General features: G+C 47.3%; 2 protein-coding genes across 2 annotated transcripts; one reads left to right on the top strand and one right to left on the bottom strand.

The window, feature by feature from the left end:
• Positions 1-14,858: 14,858 nt before the first annotated feature.
• CLAFUR5_01096 (uncharacterized protein) lies at positions 14,859-16,043 on the top strand (the record flags this gene model as incomplete). The annotated part of the gene is made up of 1 exon (XM_047900244.1): positions 14,859-16,043. The coding sequence occupies one exon, from the start codon at positions 14,859-14,861 to the stop codon at positions 16,041-16,043; it is 1,185 nt and encodes a 394-aa protein (XP_047757332.1).
• A 352-nt stretch (positions 16,044-16,395) lies between these two features.
• Positions 16,396-19,005, bottom strand: CLAFUR5_01095 (TATA element modulatory factor; the record flags this gene model as incomplete). The annotated part of the gene is made up of 1 exon (XM_047900243.1): positions 16,396-19,005. One exon carries the CDS (start codon positions 19,003-19,005, stop codon positions 16,396-16,398), a length of 2,610 nt encoding a protein of 869 aa, XP_047757335.1.
• Positions 19,006-19,439: the final 434 nt, after the last annotated feature.

The raw sequence follows: 19,439 nt of genomic DNA, 5'->3' as shown, positions 1-19,439 counted from the left end.
ACCCAATCTTACCACTATCCAGTACAATGTCAACAAAAGCTAGCACAAGGTCCAGAGAAGCTTTCTCTAAGCACTAGACCCAAAGAAACACCTAGTCATTGTAGTCTAGGAACCTTGGATCAACAGCAAATCTAACAGACTATCTACTGCTAACGACCTAAGGTATCACACACTCCTAGCCAAACAAGGCACCCCTAGAACATGCATGTACATCAGCAAAGAGATGGCAACAGACAGCTAGGAACAAATCCAACAGGAAGGGGGAGACATCACCTCAGTCAGACTCAACACCAACCAAGGCAGCATCCACATCCACAGTGTATACAACCCACCCCCACCAGCTCTAGAAGCAGCACCCAGCTAGGCACACTACAACAGCTGCCAGACATCTTGTAGAGTGACTCCCAACACATCGTGCTGGGAGACTTCAACTTGCACCATCCTACATAGGGATCAGACTTTGCACCTGCCCATCACTTCCTAGCTAACAGACTCCTCTCCACTACCCAAAGCAACAACATGCACCTAGTTACCCCAAAGGGCCTAACTACCTGGTCATAGAGAGCAAGCTGAGGCACCATTGACCTGTGCTTTGCATCACATGACCTGCAGCAGAAGGTCACCAGATGCTGGGTTAACCAGGACTTCGAGTCCTCATCAGATCACCTCCTAATTCAGGTGGAGTTTGAAACACAGACACAGCAGGAAGGAGACCTAGAACCTCAGCTGGCCTGGAAGGCAGCCAACTAGGAACAGATCAGACAAGACCTAGAACAGAAGCTAGCTGGACTAGAGACCAGGAGACTGGAAACAGCCTTAGACATAGACTAAGCAGTGGCAGAACTGGTTAGAACAATACAGGAAACTGCAGCAGCCCACACTAGAGAAAAGAAACAGTCACTGTACCAGAAGCCATTCTCGACAAAGGAATGCTCAGAGAAGGTCAAGGCAGCCAGGCAGGCCAGGAGAGCCCTTACCCAGAGTCACTCCCAAGAAGCATAGGACAGATACAACCAGGCAACCAGAGACAAGAAGGCCCAGATCAAGAGGGACAAGATGCTGGAGTGGAGGTCAACAGTTGGATCCATTACCCAGAATCCTAAGAAGATGTAGAAACTAGCAAAGTGGGCAAGACAACCCACACAGGACAGAAACATGCTGCCCCAGTTTCTAAACATTGAAGACCAGGAAGGAGTAATCCAACACACTCTCCCAGGAAAGGCACAGGCATTAGGGAAACATTTCTTTGGCACACAGGTAGAAGCTGACCTGCAGGATCTGGAGGGCAGTATGTATCCAACACTACTAGAGCAATCCTGCACAGTGGGAGAGGGAGAGATCAAGAGCATCATTAAGAGACTGTCAGGAAACAAGGCCCTAGGACCAGATAGGATTCCAAACTTGTTCATCAAGACATACAAGGACCAGATCTCCCCTGCACTGTCAAACATCTTTTTATAGTGTATAGCCTAAGGACACTGCCCTAAACACTTCAAGGAGTCACTGACTGTAGTCTTAAGAAAACTACAGAAAGAGGACTACATAAAGCTAAAGGCATACAGACCTATTGCCTTGCTCAATACACTAGGCAAACTCCTGGAAAAGATCATAGCAGAAAGGCTGACAAACCTAGCTGAAGAACATAGAATCCTTCCTAAAGAACAGATAGGAGGCAGGAAACAAAGACCAACACTAACAGCTGTAGAACTTATCACAGAGCAGATCAAGACCCTATAGCACTTTAGGAACAACAAAGCAGCCACACTCCTCTCACTGGACATATTAGGAGCCTTTGACAATGTCTCACACTAGAGGCTGATCCACATCCTGAAACAGAAGGCTATCCCTAACTGGACAGTCTAGTTTATCTAGTCCTTCCTTAGAGGCAGAACTACAAGACTAAGACTGGGCAGATACAAATCTAACAGTATGCCTACAGAGATAGGAATCCCATAGGGATCAACAATGTCTCTAATCCTGTTTCTCCTCTTTATAGCAGACCTGCTAGCAAAGCTAAACTCCAGAAACACATCAGCCTCAGGGTTTGTGGATGACACAAACATCCTAGCCTCGACGAGCCAGAGTTGCCCCAGAGAAGTATCAACTCATCCACTTCAGTAGAGCTAGAAACAGACACAATATGCAAGCCCCAATCACTATTCAGGGACACACAACAGAACCCTCAAGTGAATTAAGGGTGCTAGGAATATAGCTGGATCCAAAGCTCAGCTGGGGACCACAGGTCAAGAAAGCACAGGCAAGAGCAGACAACAACAGGTAATCAATTGACAGGCTTATAGCCTCCACATAGGGAGCCACATTTGCGAAAGCAAAGGTTATGTACAAGGCCATTGTGAAGCCAGCCATGCTATATAGAGCCCAGATCTAGTCAGCCCAAGACAAGATCCCAAAGAGAATTGCAGATCCTATCAGCAGAGCCCAAGCCTCCTATCTCAAAAAGGTGCTTGGAGCATACAAGTCAACTCTAATAAGGGTGGTCGAAATGGAGTCTGGCTCCCCACTAGCCAAGCTCTACCTTCAAGGGTTGAGATACCAGTATGCAGGAAAGACGTCTACATACCTAGCCTAGCTAGTAATCCAGAAGGTAGTCAACAAAATCAGGAGCCAGTGCACAAGAAGGCACAGACAAGCAAGACCCAATCTAGCCCCACAGAAGCAGCAGGACCTGCAGAAGTTCAAAGAACTAACAGAACAGCTGCACCTAGCCTAGTAGGAACAGGACAGAAGGGCTCAAGGGAGAGGATCAGTAGCCAGCCAAGGGAAGAAGCAACAGTCTCTAGCTGAAAGGATGGCAGGACTCCTCTAGAAGACTGAATGGACAAGAACCCCACAGAGGCCAGGAACCCTAAAGGCACTCTAACAGTTTGGTAGCCACAACTACCTACTGTACTCAGACCTGACCAGGTCAGAAGCAAGCATAGCAATACAAATCCGCTCTGAACACATCGGAGTCAGGGCATACCTGCATCAGAGAAAAGTCCCAGGTATCGAAGACAAGAGTTGCCTATACGGCTACCTGTCCTAGAATGTCGAACATAGACTTCTGGTTTGCAAAGAATGGAGTATAGGGAGAGGTGAATGGAGGGCAAGGGCAAGGAACAGAAACTTCTAAGCCATGATCAGCAATAAGGGAGACCTCTAGAGAATTACAAGGTGGATCATCCACTAAGGATTTTTGGAGTAGTTCTCTCTTACTAGGGAAATAGAGAGATGGATTGAGGAGAGAAAGAAGGAGGAGGAGAGCAGGAAGAGGGGGACAACTCCAGGGTAATAGACAAGGTAGTCAGAGGCTAACCACCATGACACTAGTGCACCCTAATGGAAGGAAAACTGAGAACTCATAGCAAGGAAGCTATTAGAGAAGGAGAGGAGGTTTTTACCTAGGAACAGGTTTCCTACCTTATGTAGTAACATATATAGACATAAACCCGTATAGGCCGGAGGGCACCATAACGGGTAAATGAATCATCTATCTATCTATCTATTCTTAGTGAATTTCTTGACGACTACTAGCTAATCCGGGTTTATACTAAAAGCCTTCTTATAGGGTCGCTACGCTTCTAGTCCTAGTTTCAAGTTGATCGTATAGTTGGACGGGCTATACTTAGGTAGCTTAAACTCGCTCTTATATCTAAAGGCGTCGGCTAGGTCGTAATATTCGGGCGGTAGCTTAGCCTTCGGGTCCTATATCTTGTTCTTATTTATAAAGATTTCTAAATTATCTAGTAATATAGCAAAGGTAGAGGTATACTCCTCGTTGTCGAAATCCTCCGGCTATAGTACGAAGAGCTTATTAGCGTCTAGCTAGTCTTATCGCTCCTAGGCTCGCTTTACTATACGATAATAGGCGTCGGCGCTAATAAAACAGATATCGGGTTCTAGCTCGGGTAATACTAGTTTCGGCGCCTTAGGCTTACTATTATCGGCTTCTATTATAATCGTATAAGGCATGCCGTTCTAGTAAAAATATTAGTAGTAGGTAGGCTTGTCGAAGCTAAGTGTCTTATGTTTAAAGCTATACGAAGGGTCATGTTCTTTAAGCTAGGAGATACCTAGTACTAGGTCGTACTTATCGAGGTTAGTAACGTAGTATAGCTCTTAACTAGTATAGCTACCGATAGTAACGTCTATTAGTACTACTTCGAGTAGTCGTATAGCCGCTCCGTTAGCTATACGTAGGCGTCTTAGCCTTTCTAGCTTGAAGGTAGTGACTTTGTTTACGCGAACGAATCTTAGGTTAATAAACTTAGAGGAGGCGCTAGTATTAGAGAGGGTGAGTACGTTTGCTCTTCTACCTAATATACTAGTTATAGTACTAGTATATACTATATACTTTCTATACCTTAGTTATATAGATAGATAGATAGATTTGTCATTCCCCTATTCTAGGACCCTATCCGGCCTATATAGGTATATATCTATTGTTATGTACAAAGGGAAACCCGAATAGGTGAAAACCCTTCCCGCCCCCGACTACTCCTTGTCTAGTTTAGCTTTCCCTCTAAACGTACGTAGTCTATGTCACTACCCCGTTAGCCCCCGCTCCTAGCCGGTCTCGTCGCGCTACGTCGTGTCCTCTCTTCCTATACTGTTCCTACTAGGCGGTACTGTTCTAGCTAGCCCTTCTCTAGTATCTAGTTCGTAATACGCCGTAGGTCCTTAGCGTTGTTAAGAAGTACCCTAATCGTCCGGTTCCTCGCCTTTGCTATCTACTCCCCCCTTCCTAGCGACTATCTCGGACAGACGAGGAGTACGTACCGTACGTTCTAGGAGCGATAGCCGTAGGGGCAGCTAGTATTCGTGTATCCTAGAACCTTCCTCTATAATAGGTACCCCTAGAGGCCGATGTATTCGCTTCGTAGTTAGGTTGCTATACTACTCTATGCCCTCGTAAGGCGGTAGTAGATAAGCTTCGGGGGGTGCTTGACCGCGGATTTTGTAGCTAACTATTCCTTAGGTTGTCCCGCTAGCTAAGGGCGTCCACTATGCCCTATAACCTAGTTGTTCTACCTCTCTTTCTATAGTTGCTCTATAAACGATTTCTTACCTTCCTATTATATTGCTAGCTATTCGTCCCTTACCCGGTAGTTCGGCTCGTTTCCGGGTCGAATGCCCCTATACGCTAGTACTAATTCGCGGGCCCTTACGACTGTACTAGCGATGACCTTCTATACTAGGTACTGTGCCGACTTGCCTAAGTAGGAGGTCCGTAGTCCCTAGATATATAGGTCGATCGGCGGTATAGCGGTCTCGTGCTTAAGCATCCTCGTTAGTATCGACTTATATACCCCGGTGACCTTCCTTAGGCATTGGTTTTGGATCTTCGCTAGCGGCGCGACGAGTCCCTTCGATAGGTAGGCCCTCTCGCCTAAGGACTACACTTGGCTACTATAGGTAAGGACTGGCCGTATAATAGCCGTATATAGAAGTCGTGACTACCGGAAGTCCGCCCCCTATATAGACGTAGTGAGCCTCTAGTATGATGCTATATTCTGTTTAGCTTTCCGTAATATTGCCTATACGTGCTTCCTCTACCGTAGCGCCGGGTCTACCTATAGTCCGAGGATCCTAAGCTGATTTGCCGGGTTAGTCGTGTGCCCCTATATCTAGATAGAAGCTTACATATTATAGAACCGTGGCCGGCGCGTAAAGTGTATCAGATTGTACTTTTCTAGGGCAAACCGAGCCCCGTACCTCCTAGCCTAGTCCTCGTAGTAAGGAAGGAATCGTATTTAGCAAGCTAGCTACGAGATAAGGTGACAAGTCTTAACCGCGCTTTCCTACTTATCTAGTACTACCGTGTAGCCTCGTTTCGAGAGGTTAGCCCGGAGCAAAAGCTTCCCTCTACGCCCTCCCTCCCTATTTGCTCCTTAAGCCAATATCCACCTCTATAGGCCTAAGCCCTTTAGTGCTCTCTATTGACCGACATGCGCATCCGTCCTCTCGGGCTATATAGATAGTGTTAGCCGTCGCTACTAGTATACACTACGCCCTAGGTTTTGACGCCCTTCGCGTTACCGTAGCCTATCTCTAGAAAGCGGCCGTCTATACCTCGTAGGTTTGCTCGGGGCACACACCACGCCGGGTAGCGTACTCCTTACGTTTCCACCTACTAACTAATATGAAGTTCCTTATTACCCTGCCCTCGATCCTCCCCGATTATAGAACTAATCCACTTATATTATACGTCTTTTCCCCGTCCTAATAGCCGTCTTTTCCTTGCTTAGGCTATCGTCTTTTCCTCGTCGCAATCTACTATATTAGACTAGGTGCGTTGTGTAGCGGGACAGGCAGTGCCTTAGGCAAAACCCTCGTTCCTATACTAGGTGTTTAATAGGCCCTTATAGGCTTCGTCGCGTGTCTACCTACCTACCGCATTGCCCGCTAGTAAACACCAGATTGTTTCGTAGTCCGCTCGACGCCGTTATATAGTCCGCTCAGTTGTTGTTCTGTAGTCCGCTCGTCTAATGTTCGTCGCTTAGCCCGCTCGGTTTACGGTCTCCGGAGGTGAAAATTCTGTACTTATACTAGAGGTGTCCTGTCGAGCGTATAGGCCACGGTTCCGCGCCCTTCTTACACGTAGAAAGAAGAGGGACTCGCTCCCGACACGAGTACACGCTCGTCGGATAGTTTTCATACCCGTTTTGCTAGTAGTCCTCTATTCGCCGCGGCTTCGCCTACGTTACGCGCCCGTCGCGCCTACGACGCTCTAGCGTGAGAATACTTGGCTCTCTCGTAGCTAGACGAGAGGTTCGTAGCCGACACCACGTATAGGTAATTCTCGTCGTCGACCACCTTAGTTATATATATATAGGTGTATAGGTATTACCCTTAGCTATTACTATATATAGATATTCTTCCTCTTAGGTATATATCTCGTAGTCTTATTCTTCGTGTTTATAATTCGTAGATTCGTATATTACTCCTTTAGCGCGACGGTACTAAGGAGCTAGGCATTTCCCTAAACGGGTAGTACTTCGATCTAGAGGGCTAGCGCGTCGGTTATAGCGTTAAGAGCGATAGGTGTCTCGCGGTTAACGTCGCCGGTACGCTACTTACCGCGGGAGTTATAAAGAATATATACGGGGTCGAGGCCGGTATATCTAGGTTCACGACAGCGGAAGTAACGGCCTTACTAGCGTAGCCGGTCGCGGAGTTCGTCGGTAAGCTTAGGTAGTATAGTATAACGCTAGGGGATAAGGCGTACGGCCGGGCTAGCGTTCTAGGTACGCGTAGAGACCGTAAGCGTCTTGTTTATAGTAGGCGGCGCGGCTCGTAGTACTATACTAGCGCTCTATTGTCTAAAGCCCTATTAGCCTTGTCCTTAACTACTACGACGCCCGTTACCGCCTTACTAGATATCCTTATCCTTATCCCTCTTACTATATATACTTTTTACGGTATTATATACCTCTTCTTTATCTTTAGCGATACGAATAAACTAGCTAACGGGGTCTATAAGCTAGTGGTCCTCTATCTTCTTTATCTAGAACTCGTTTAGGCTAATCTATAGCTCGTACGATACTATAGGGTTACCGGCCTTAGCGCTAAGGCGGCGGTATTCGACGATATATTTACTAAACTCCTAGCCGTACTTCTACTTTAGCTAGTATAGGTCGTGTCTAGCCTTAAGCTTAATATCTCGAGGATTCTTACCGAAGTTGTCGTCTAACTCGTCCTATATATCCTCGAGGCTTACCTATTCGTCGTTCTCGATAGCCGTACGGATAATATCCCTAGAGGTACCGAGAGTATAACGCTTAACGTAGTTAAAGATATTAAGGTAAGGTGTTTATATAGTATATCGTACCGCGATAGAGTCCTTATAGCTCTCTTTCTAGTCGATATAGGAGAGCTCGCCTAAGTTATCGAACTCTTTAGGATAGGGGAAACGTTAGTCGGTTTAGGCGGCGAATATCGTAGTATTATTAGTACGGGCTACTAAGGGTACGAGAGAACCGGCGCGGGTAGTACGGTTATAGGTACGGGCCCGATAGCCGCTACCTACTAGAGTCTAAGAACGACGGGTACCGGCTTATAGGAATTCTTCTAGACTAGTAGTCTATTATTCTTACTACTACGGCTATTACTAGGGTCGTAACTACTTAGGGAAAGTAAGCGGGCGGTCTCGCTCGCTTAGTAAGGCGGTAAGCCGGGCTTATGTCTTAAGTTACAAGATCTTAGTGTCCTACTATATCATCTTAGCCTTAAGTTAGTCGACTTCGTCCTCTACTTACTCGAGATAGCTATTAGTAGTATTAATATAGCCTACTAGCTTATTAGTAATCTTCTTATAGTGTTCCTTAGTTACGGCGTCGTCTAAGGCTATTTATAGTATCTAGATACGGGCCTTAGTATCTTCCTAGGATGTCTAATATATTATAGTATCGGCTTATATCTTATCTCGCTCGGTCGCTATATCCTATCGGTCTTCGAAGATGACATTATATTCTTCTTAGAGCTTCGCGAGTTTAGTATCGACTTAATCGCGTTCCTCGCGATAGCGTCGTACCTAGGCTCGGGAGTAGTCGAGTATAACCTTCTAGTAGGCGTACCTATCTATAGTGCTCTTAACTTTAAGATATATAGTATTAGGCCGTAAGGTAACTACCCTCTTAAATGCTTCGGTATCGGCGATCTTATAGTTTATTAGATCGTACTCGAAGTCTATATCGTCGAAGTTGATCTAGTCTATACGAGGAGGCGATATACTATTAATAAACTATATAAAGTCGATACCTTTACTATCGTCCTCGTAAGACGAGAGACGAGTGTCTTCGATATCTAGTCGTACTAGCTTCTTACCCTCTACCCTACTACCCTCGTATTTTATTAAAGACTAAGGCGTATTATTAGTTATAAGAATTTATAAATCGGGTATATAAAGATAAGAGAGAGTAGACCTATCTATGCCGAACGGCGGTATATCCCTATCTATTCTATTTCCTAACTTATACTATATCTAACTTACGCGGTCCGGATATTTACTATCGCTAAGGATTAAGTTAAGCTAGTTCTAAAGTTCTAGGCTCTAAGGGTCTCCGGTTAGCAACTCGGCTAAGATAGAGGGCGTACAATATAGGTACTACTATCGCTAAGTAGCGGCGGTAGGTCGTATACTTAAAGGTCGTAGGGGAGGGCGTCGAGAGGCCTCGTCGGCGTTCTCTATTATCGCGAATTGATCGTACGGTCTAGTACTATCGTGTTGTCTCGTACGGTCTCGGTATCGTACGTAGAGATTAGCTCTCTACTCGTAGGTAGGCGTAACTAACTATTACGGGCGAGAGTACTATAATAGGGTCGGACAAAGACATTTATAGTTACGCGAGCTATCTAAGAGAGCGCGAGAAGCGCGAGAAGATAAAGTCGCGCGAATCGAGCTAGCGGGTACTAGCGGCCGCTAGCGCGTAGGCGTACGGCTAACGATACTATATTATAAGGTAGTTTGTAAAAAGGACTATCCCGTAATATATATATAAGTTATACTAGTTTAAGGTCCTTCCGTTCGGCCTCTATAATAGCTCTAGTAGTTAGTAGCGTAAGATTAACGATATCCTCCGAGAATTCCTAGACGACTTCGCTATAGTATACCTCGATAACGCCCTAATTTATACGGACGGCTCCTTAGATAATTATAGAGCTTACGTACGAAAGGTCCTATATAGACTACGAGATATACGGCTACTAGTAGATATTGATAAGTATAAATTCTACGTTAAATGAATTAAATACCTAGGCCTTATTATTACGACGGAGGGCGTTAAGATAGACCCTATAAAGATTAAAGCTATTATAAACTAGGAGGTGCCTCGTAACGTTAAGGACGTTCTTACGTTCCTTAGCTTTACTAGATTCTATAGGAAGTTTATCTACGCCTTCTCTAAAGTAACCGCGTACCTTATAGACCTTACGAAGATAGGTAAAAAGAGTAAAGTCGACGGCAAGGTAGTTAAGAAGCTACCCTTCGTATAGACCTAATAGTATAATATAGCCTTTAAGAAACTTAAGTAGCGCTTTAGCCAAGTAGGTATACTAGCCTATTATTAACTAGGCGAGCAGATTTAGGTAGAAATAGACTCTAGTAACTAGGTCAATATAGGGGTACTATTATAGATAATTAACGGCGTCCTTAGACCCGTAGCGTTCTACTCGAAGAAGCTTAGTCCGTAAGAATATAACTACGATATTTACGACAAAGAGCTACTAGCTATCGTTAAGGCGTTCGAGGTATAGTAACCGGAACTTATCGGCGCTATAGACGATAAGCTAGTTCGGGTACTTACCGATTACCGTAATCTTAAGTACTTTATAACTACTAAGTAGCTTAACCGGCGCTAGGTACGCGAGGCTAAGTTCCTATCCTAGTTCAACTTTAAGATTACCTATTGCCCGGGCGCCTAAGGAACGAAACTAGATAGTCTTACCTGTCGCTCTTAGGACATACCGGCGGGGGTAGACGATACTAGAACGTAGTATTAATAATAGACTATTCTAAAACCCTATAACCTAGACATCGTTACTTAGTTCGCTATATAAGTATAGGACGACCTACTAATAAACTATTAAGTACTATTAATTTGCGACTCGGACGATAAAGAAGAAGACTACTATACTAGCGATATCGCTACCCCCCGGCGATTAACCCGCCTCGCCTAGCGAGACGTAATATAGCCGTTACTAGAACTAAACGACGCCGAGGTAGGTAGTGATATAGACTCGGGACTAGATAGTAGAGTCCTAGTCGAAGAGACGCCTAGTAACGAGCAACCTGTCGAAGGAAGTATAGAGCCGTTAGACGAACCTACGCTACTAGAGGAACGGGAGTAAACAGAGTTATATAAAGAATAACTATATATAGAAGTATATAATAGCCGGCCTATAACAATACGTATACTTAAACTAAAGTCCGATCTCTAGTAGGGGATTGCTAACGTATAGCTATAATAATAGAAGATCGCCGTATTAGATTACGAAATTATCGCGGATCGACTATACGTCGATAAAGCCTTATATATCCTAGCCTTTCAGAACCTCCGTACCTAGATAGTACGTAAATACTATAATAGTAGAGTAGCTAGCTACTAAGTTATAGTAAGGACTTTTAATCTACTATAGAGGTAAAACCTCTTCTAGCCTAGTATAGTAAGTAACGTCGTAAGATACGTACGATACTACCTAATATATAGGCGCTCGACTCTATTAAGACTAATAAAGTAAGGCACCCTATCCCTATACTATACGCCCGGTTACGAAAGAAGTATATCGTAGTAGACTTTATCGTCGACCTACCCGCTAGTAAAGATCCCGATACTAGACTAATCTATAAATATATTATAATAGTTACCGATATACTAACTAAACGCGTACGACTACTCCCTACTAATAACTTAAACGCTAAGCACGCCGCTACCTTGTTCTATAAGTATATATTCCCCGTATACGGCCTACTAGAGGTACTCGTAAGCGATAGAGGCACGTAATTCGTTAGTACGCTCTTCCGTAGACTCTACGTAAGGCTTAGTATCTACTAAAATCTTTCTATAGCCTTCTATCTAGAAACGGATAGGCAATTAGAACGTATAAACTAAGTACTCGAACAGTATATCCGCGCCTATACTAACTATTAACAAGATAACTAGGTCGAGTTACTACCCGATGCCGAGTTTACCCTTAATAATTATAAGTCTATAAGTACCGGAATAACTCTATTCTTTACCGACTCTAGCCGCTACCCGCGGATAGAGTTTAGTAGCCTAGCTAAACTATAAGTTATAGCTCGGGAAGTACCTAACGTCGAGGCCGCTAACGCGTTAGTTAATAATATATAAGACACTTAAGTATAAATACGGCGGGTACTCGAGTCTATACGCCGCGACCGCCTAGACGAGCTACGCGACGTATATACTTTTACGTAAGTACGAACGGCTAAAGCCGTAAATACTCGGCGAGCGCTAGCGCCTACCTACTAGCCTAACGATATAGTTCTACTAGATACCCGTAATATTAAGACTATACGCCTAAGTAAGAAACTCGGTTATAAGTTCCTTAGACCGTTTCGAGTCGTTAGGGCCGTAGGTAGACGCTCGTATAAACTGGAACTTAGCGATAGGATACAAATCTATAACGTGTTCTATACGAGTAAGTTACGCCGCGTAGTAACCGAAGGGATGCCTAGATAACGTAGACTACTACTAGCGCCCGTAATCGTTAAACGTAAAGGCTAGGTATCGGAGGAATATAAAGTAGAGGATCTAGTAGATTCTAAGATTAGGTATAACGATATATAGTATATAGTTATTTATAAGGATCGTACGCGGAGCTAGGCTAAGTAGTTAGCCGTACTACCTAGATATAAAGAACTCGTAATCGCGTTCTACTAGCGATACCTAGATAAACCTAAGCCTACCTTCGACGGACTCGATTAGCCGGTAACTTAATACGGGCTAGCGCTAATCCTCGAACCGTATATATAAACGCGGTATAACTATAGCTTCCTCGATAAAGCTCTCGAAACTAGTACCGGTATTAGTACTAGCGATAGCCCTCTATACGCTCCGAGTATTAAACGTAGAAACGTCTTAGGAGCTCCTTATTCGAGGAGGGGGGGTACTATTACGAGATAGCCCTTTTATGAACTACTTCGTAATATAGTATCGTCGGCCGTACGCCCGCGCGCTAGCGGCCGCTAGTATCCGCTAGCTCGATTCGCGCGACTTTATCTTCCCGCGCTTCTTACGCTCTCTTAGATAGCTTACGTAACTATATATATCTTTACCCGACCCTATTATAGTACTCTCGCCCGTAATACTTACTAGTATTCCTAGCTTACTAGTACTTTACGTTAACGTACTTTACTACCGAGCGGGCTATACTACCGAGCGGGCTACTTTTACTAAGAACTATACTACTTCTACTTTAATTATAACGGTATCTTAATACGACGACATCCTATAGAATCGTTACTAGGAGGACAATTCCTCTTTAGATTCTTCGCTATCTAGCGAGTCTACTTAATAGGTACGTACGTTATACCCCGACTCGCTATATCGCTTATAGCGTCGTAGCCTTAGTACTAGCCGAACACTATCTAGCGACTCTCTACTCACTTCCTACCTCCTAGTATCCTCTAGAGGTATTAATTACGACGCCTTATCGAAGGTTAGAGACCCTCTAGACTAAATATACTTACGCTTTCGTGCTTTCCGCTATATAAGGGCCTCGTTAGACTTACGTAGCTTACTAATCTCGCTTCGTATAAATTAAAGGCTAGTATACGAGTAATAGCCAATTCGTTACTATAAGAGAAGGGTCTTAAGCCCGCTAGTCTTAATTAGATAGACAGGTTCATTAGGCGGTATCGTGAGCTAAAGGTTCCTATAATACGTAGATACGATCGTTAGCGAGCCCTAATAGAAGATCTAGACGTTATTAAGAGGTAGTTCTTACTTATACGTAATATAAAGGAGAAGTATAGTATCCTTAACTAGGACACCTATAACTTCGACGAGATAGGATTTATAATAGGTATTATTACGTCTTAGAGCGTCGTTACGGGTTTAGAAAGGCGTAGTAGAAAGAGGAAGGTCGTTTAATAGGGTAATAGAGAGGGAGTAGAGAGGTAGTGTATTAGATAGCTCTTATACGAAGCGAGATTAGTAAGCTACGTAAGTCTAACGAGGCCCTTATATAGCGAAAAGCACGAAAGCGTAAGTATATTTAGTCTAGAGGGTCTCTAACCTTTAATAAGGCGTCGTAATTAATACCTCTAGAGGATACTAGGAGGTAGGAAGTGAGTAGAGAGTCGCTAGATAGTGTTCGGCTAGTACTAAGGCTACGACGCTATAAGCGATATAGCGAGTCGGGGTATAACGTACGTATCTATTAAGTAGACTTACTAGATAGCGAAGAATCTAAAGAGGAATTGTCCTCCTAGTAACGATTCTATAGGATGTCGTCGTATTAAGATACCGTCGTAATTCAAGTAGAAGTAGTATAGTTCTTAGTAAAAGTGGCCTGCTCGGTAGTATAGCCCACTCGGTAGTAAAGTACGTTATATATTATAGAAAATTCGTGTTCTATATACGACAATCCGGCTCTTTAGTACGGAAAGCTTTCAGACCCGTAGTAAGCCACTCAAGTCTTTGACACCTAAGGCATCCAATCTAATAAGGTTAGCGTCAAAATTTGGTGGCCTTGCCCACATGCGGGAGATAGTGCTACGAAGAAAGCCTGAAGACATGGAGGCCGCATTGGAGCCCGAAAGCAACGACTTCAGTCGCCATATCTGGTCACTTTTCTTCGCAGCGTAATAATGCAGTGCTGCACCGATGGGAAATGTCGCTGTCTGGGCTCCCCAGAGCCTCGGCAGAATAGAAGTGCGGTGCATTGACTGAGATGGCGACGCTGATCATTCTCGGCGAGCTCCGACACACGTGGTCCATGAGTCAGCAGCCGAGAGTGTGAAAGCTCGCCTGCCGTCTTCACACCTCACGCGACATACAGTACGTCCACAGCCCTGTGTTCTTCGCGCCAATGCCACTGTCGAGGTCGCGCCTTCCCGCTGCACACATGCACCTGCTGCTAGAGTCGACTCACACGTACGCTGCATGGCAACAGCTGTGCCTGCCCTCGATCCAGATGTACGTCACCGAAGTCTCGTTCTAACGGTAACAGCCTCTTTCTCGATTCACGCTTGCATGTGCGGCTGCGCTGTTACTTTCTGTTTGCGACTGTACATGTAAACATCACCCAATCCCGCGCTCATAAGTGCAGTCAGCTTTGCTCGTTATCGTCGCACTACCAGACATAAGAGAGCATTGCACGCCACACAATTAACCATGTCACCAAAGAAGAAGGCTGCTGCTAAGGGCAGTGCCAGTGCCAGCACAAAGCCGGAGCCAGAAGCCAGCGCAGTAAACTCCACGAACGACGCGCTAGCTTCAGAGGACGCGCCAGGGACTGAAACCGCAGAGCCACCCAAGCACGATGCGCAGCCTGCTAAAGGAGATCCCAACGCCAATGCCGCCAACGAGGAGAAGACAGGCGAGACCACTGAGGATGCTAAGCTCAGCTCAGACGATGTCACCGAGAACGGCATCAAAGCCAAGGACCTCGTGACCAAGAAGATCGAAAGGGAAAGCACCAAATCGACTAAGAAGCGCAAGAACGCTGCTGAGCCAAAGAAGCCCGCCAAGGTACCACGCGAAGGCTCGCGATCCTCTGCGCGCGGCCGTGCCAGCAAGAGCGACTTGTCCAACGAGCAACTGCTTCGTTACCTCTTGTCCACCGATGCCGAAGAGCTGTTGCGTCCGGACAACGAGAAGGACTACGTCAAGCAGCATCCCAACAACCGTACCTATTCTTCATCCGCGCTCAACCCATTCGAGGAGCTCATGTGCGCCATGATCCTCTCTCGCCCAGTCAGCCACGGCCTCGGCCACCGGGCGATTCGTACAGTGCTCAACGACCCGTACGACTTCACAAGTGCGCAAGCCGTCAAAGACGCTGGCGAAGAGAAGGTCGCGCAAGCCCTCTACGATGCCAAGACTCAGCATAAAGACAAGACGGCGGCTCAAATAAGTCAGTTCGCAGAGACCGTAGTTGAGAAATACACGTCAGATGGCAAGGAGGGCACAACGCTCAGCAAGGCGCTGAGTGATAACGAAGACGACGCGTCTTTGGCCTTGAAGTCATTGAAGAACGAGATCAAGGGTTTCGGCGACACTGGTATAGACATCTTCCTTCGAAGAGTGCAGTGGTTGGAGCCCTGGACTTCCTCCTATCCTTTCGTGGACGGAAAGTCGCAGGACGCGCTTCGCGCTCTCGGACTCCCACAGGACCACGAGGACCTGAAGCAGGTGCTAGAAGAGCACTGGAGCAAGCTAGGCACGACACATTTGGCAGGCAAGGACAATGACCAGAAGAAGCGCCGAGCATTCGTTGTCCTTCTCGAAAGAGTGACCACCGCCAAACTGGATAACAAGGAGAATGAAGTCCGAGAAGCTGCTGCGAACAGCGCCTGATGGGATGTGAAGACACGCAAACAGCTTGCTTGAGAAGCTGCACCACAGATAACCTGCTAAATCGCTCAGTGTGTATCATTATGCGAATCGGGTCTAGCGTGTAACAGTATGATGTGCTTACTGGACCATATTGGTTGAGAGATATGAGGGTTACTGAAGGGTACGGGGCAGCGGGCAGCGGCTTGGGCCATAGTGAAGCGTGCGAAACATGTGCTGCACGAGGCGCTTGCTCCACCGTTTACACCATAGTCCGAGACACTGCCACGTGCTTCTCGAGTGTAGCTAACAGCCTTCTGTTTGTAGCACCGAAATTGTCGATGACGGGTGTCTGTCGAGGAGAAAGTAGATATCGCTACTTGCCTGTACTAAACTTCTGCTCAGCCAAGTCCTTGTATATTCTTTTCAGCTCATCCACGTCCTCTCTCAGCTCCTCCACCTCCTCTTCCTTTTCACCCAACATCTCCAGACTGGCATCGTACCGTGCTTTCAACGTGTTGATCTCTTGCTCCAGGTCTGCAACCTTTGTTTCGCCAGTGCGCTTCGCTTGGACTTCACGCATCAGCTCAACGACTTCATTCCTCGCATCGTCTCGCTGTGCACTTAGTCTTGACAATTCGTCTTTGAATGACGCCTTCTCGGACTCGAGCTTGCGAACCAGTGAGGACATCCGTTCTACGAGCTGAACCGATGGACCAGCACCAGGACCCGCAGTCGAAGTGCTGACGATATCGTAGATGGTCCTTTGAGGCGAGGCGGAGTGGGCACCATCCTCACTGATACGATCACCAATCTCGATCGACGGCGTGGGCGGCATGTTGTGCGTGTCGAAGGACAAGGTCGATTCTCTCCTGCTGATCGATGGTGATGGTTCGCTGGGCGGTGCGACGGCACGAGCAGATCCAGGCGGCGGCACCGCAGAGCTGCGGCGACTGACTGGCCTCTGGTCAGTGTGCAATGTTACTAGCTCATGGGAAGTCAGGCGTGATAGGGCTTTGCGACTTGTGATGTCCGTGCCTGAGCCTTTGCGGGTAAAAGCTGCCAGTGATTCCGTGCGAGGTGAGTTCATCGCATTGGCACTAGAGCCTAGCATTTCTCTTCGCCATCTGAGCTTCTCTTCCTCTAAGCGTTGTGCGAACTCCGCCTCCCACAGCTTCCGCTGCTTGTCGAAGTCTGCCTTTGTGTCGCTGTGGTTCGCCTGTGCTTCTTCGAGCCGTGATTGCAGTGTCACAAGCTGAGCTTGTTGGCTGGAAAGCTCCTGCTCCACCGTCTTCAGACTGTCGAAGGTGCTCTCCAGCTCATCTTCAGCCTTGCGAGCCTTGTTCGATGTATCTCTTACTTTCTTTCGCAGCTCGCTCTCTCGCTTAGCCACGTCGTCACGCTCCTTCTCGAGAGCTGCGACCCTAGCGTTGAGAGATCCTTCAATGGTCTCCCAATTTCCTTTGGCAAGCGCATACTGTTTCTGAAGGGTTTCGATTTGACGCATCAGCTTGACACTGCTCTCTCCATCTGTGGCCCCTCCAGAACTGCTTGCTTCTTCAGCTCGGCTTCTCATCGCCTCGAGCCTCGACTCCAGTCCAGAAATTTCGTTCTTGAGCTCGAGTTCTGTGACGCTAAAGCGCTCCACCTGCCGCTGAGCGTCGTCTTTCATTTTCTTGATCTCCGATGTTGCTCTGTCTTCAGCCAACCTCTTCTCGATCTGAGCATCTTCGAGCTCATTCTGCAATTCGGCAATTTTGTTTTTATCCGCTTCTGAAGACTTGCTGCTGCTCTCCGCTTTCGCAGCTCGATCTTTCGCTTCCTTAAGCTGTGTCGTCAGGCTTCGAACCAAATCCGCAGCGTTCTCGCGGTCCACTCTGAGCTCCTCGATCTGTCTCTCGATCGCCGCAATCTGCCTGGTCTTCTCGTTCGCTTGTCGCTCGGTCGTTTCAGCTCTACGTAGCTTAGCCTTCAACTCAACCTCTGCTTTCTCAGCACGTTCAAGCTTCTTCTTCAGCTCGGCATTGCGCCTCTCGTCATCAGTGGATTTGCTCCGCAACTTCTTAATGGTTTGCAAGTGCTTCATCTCGTTCTTGCTGAGCTTCCCGCCTTCCTCCATCAACAAAGCTATGCGCTGGTCCTTTTCGGCGATCTGCTCTTCTAGCGTCCCAGCTCTTGCAGAAGCGTTGGCCTCTTTCGCGGCAGCCACAGTCTCGTTGGCCAAGTACGTGAGTTTCGCCTGGAGCGCATCGATACGTTCCATGTAGACATTCATCTCTTCTTGTCGCTGAAATTCGACAGCAGCATGATCGGACTGCATTCTTTCTATGTCCGCCTGTAGTTCGGCTGCACTTTTGGCAACGCTGCTGTCGCCATTGGGCAGATCTGACGAGGATCTTGCGGTAGGTTGCTGTTTCCTATCGTGCTCGACAGAGGCGCGGGTGCTTTCTGTGGAAATTCTGGCCGGGTTGATGGGAAGAGACGAAGTAGCCAGGGCAACATCTTCACTCGTTGCAGGTCGCTCAGCAACATCGAGTGATGGGACAGCTTCCACGGCAGCGGATCCGCCTTGCTGGTCTTCGTTTCGCCCAGCCAACTCGATATCGGATGCTGGTCTGGCAATGTCTGCTGAGCGCTGGACCTCTCCGCTGGTCCTGACACTGTCCGCATCGGTCACAGGGGTCGCGACTCTGGAAGGAGCTTTCTGGGCTGTCGCCTTTGCCAGCCTCTCTGCCAGTCGATCGTTGACGCGTGTCCTCGAGGCATCTCTAGAGCGCGGGCCAGATGCGTTGGACGGTGGAGCTGCGAGTCGGCCAGAGTTTGCGCGCGATCTGCTTCCCGTGGCCTGCTTCTCAGCCTTGAGGCGCTGTTTGGCAGCAAGCTCGCTCTCGTCTGCGAGGATGTTGTCCAGCCGGGACTCGAGGTTCGTGATGGCGCTGGAGAAGACGGAGCCCCACCCCGCGGCGGCCTTCTTCGGGCCACTCATGCTGACTCGGGCTCTGTCTCTCTGCGCAGTGCTCCAGCTGTAGCAGCGTCACGCAAGCGGCTGTCTCTGTCTTTCTTCCGGCGTCGCATTGCAGGCCATGAGCTACCGTGGAGAGCGGTGCATGCTGACGCTGATGATGTGGTGTCGGCGGCGTGATAGGGGTGCGATGGGGTGGTGTGGTGCAGTGAAGTGTTGTGCGAGATGTGCTTACTGCAACAGCGTGAACCTGGAAGCTTGACGGGCGCAAGGCAGGGAGATGCTGGTGAGGTGATGTGATGCAGCCTGCAGGTGTGCACAGCTGGTCGTCAGCACTCAGCAGCCACGCCGCGCCCAGGGCTCAAAACGTCAGGGTGGGGGACTCAGTCGTGTCAGTCTCCACCTGCATGTTGCACATGTCAGTCATTCGCGCGGCAGACGGCATGCGGCATTGAGAC

This window comes from Fulvia fulva, chromosome 1, assembly GCF_020509005.1.
Source record: "Fulvia fulva chromosome 1, complete sequence".
Lineage (NCBI taxonomy): Eukaryota > Fungi > Ascomycota > Dothideomycetes > Mycosphaerellales > Mycosphaerellaceae > Fulvia > Fulvia fulva.
The sequence above is the reverse complement of the archived record's forward strand: the minus strand, read 5'-3'. Positions and strand labels throughout refer to the sequence as shown.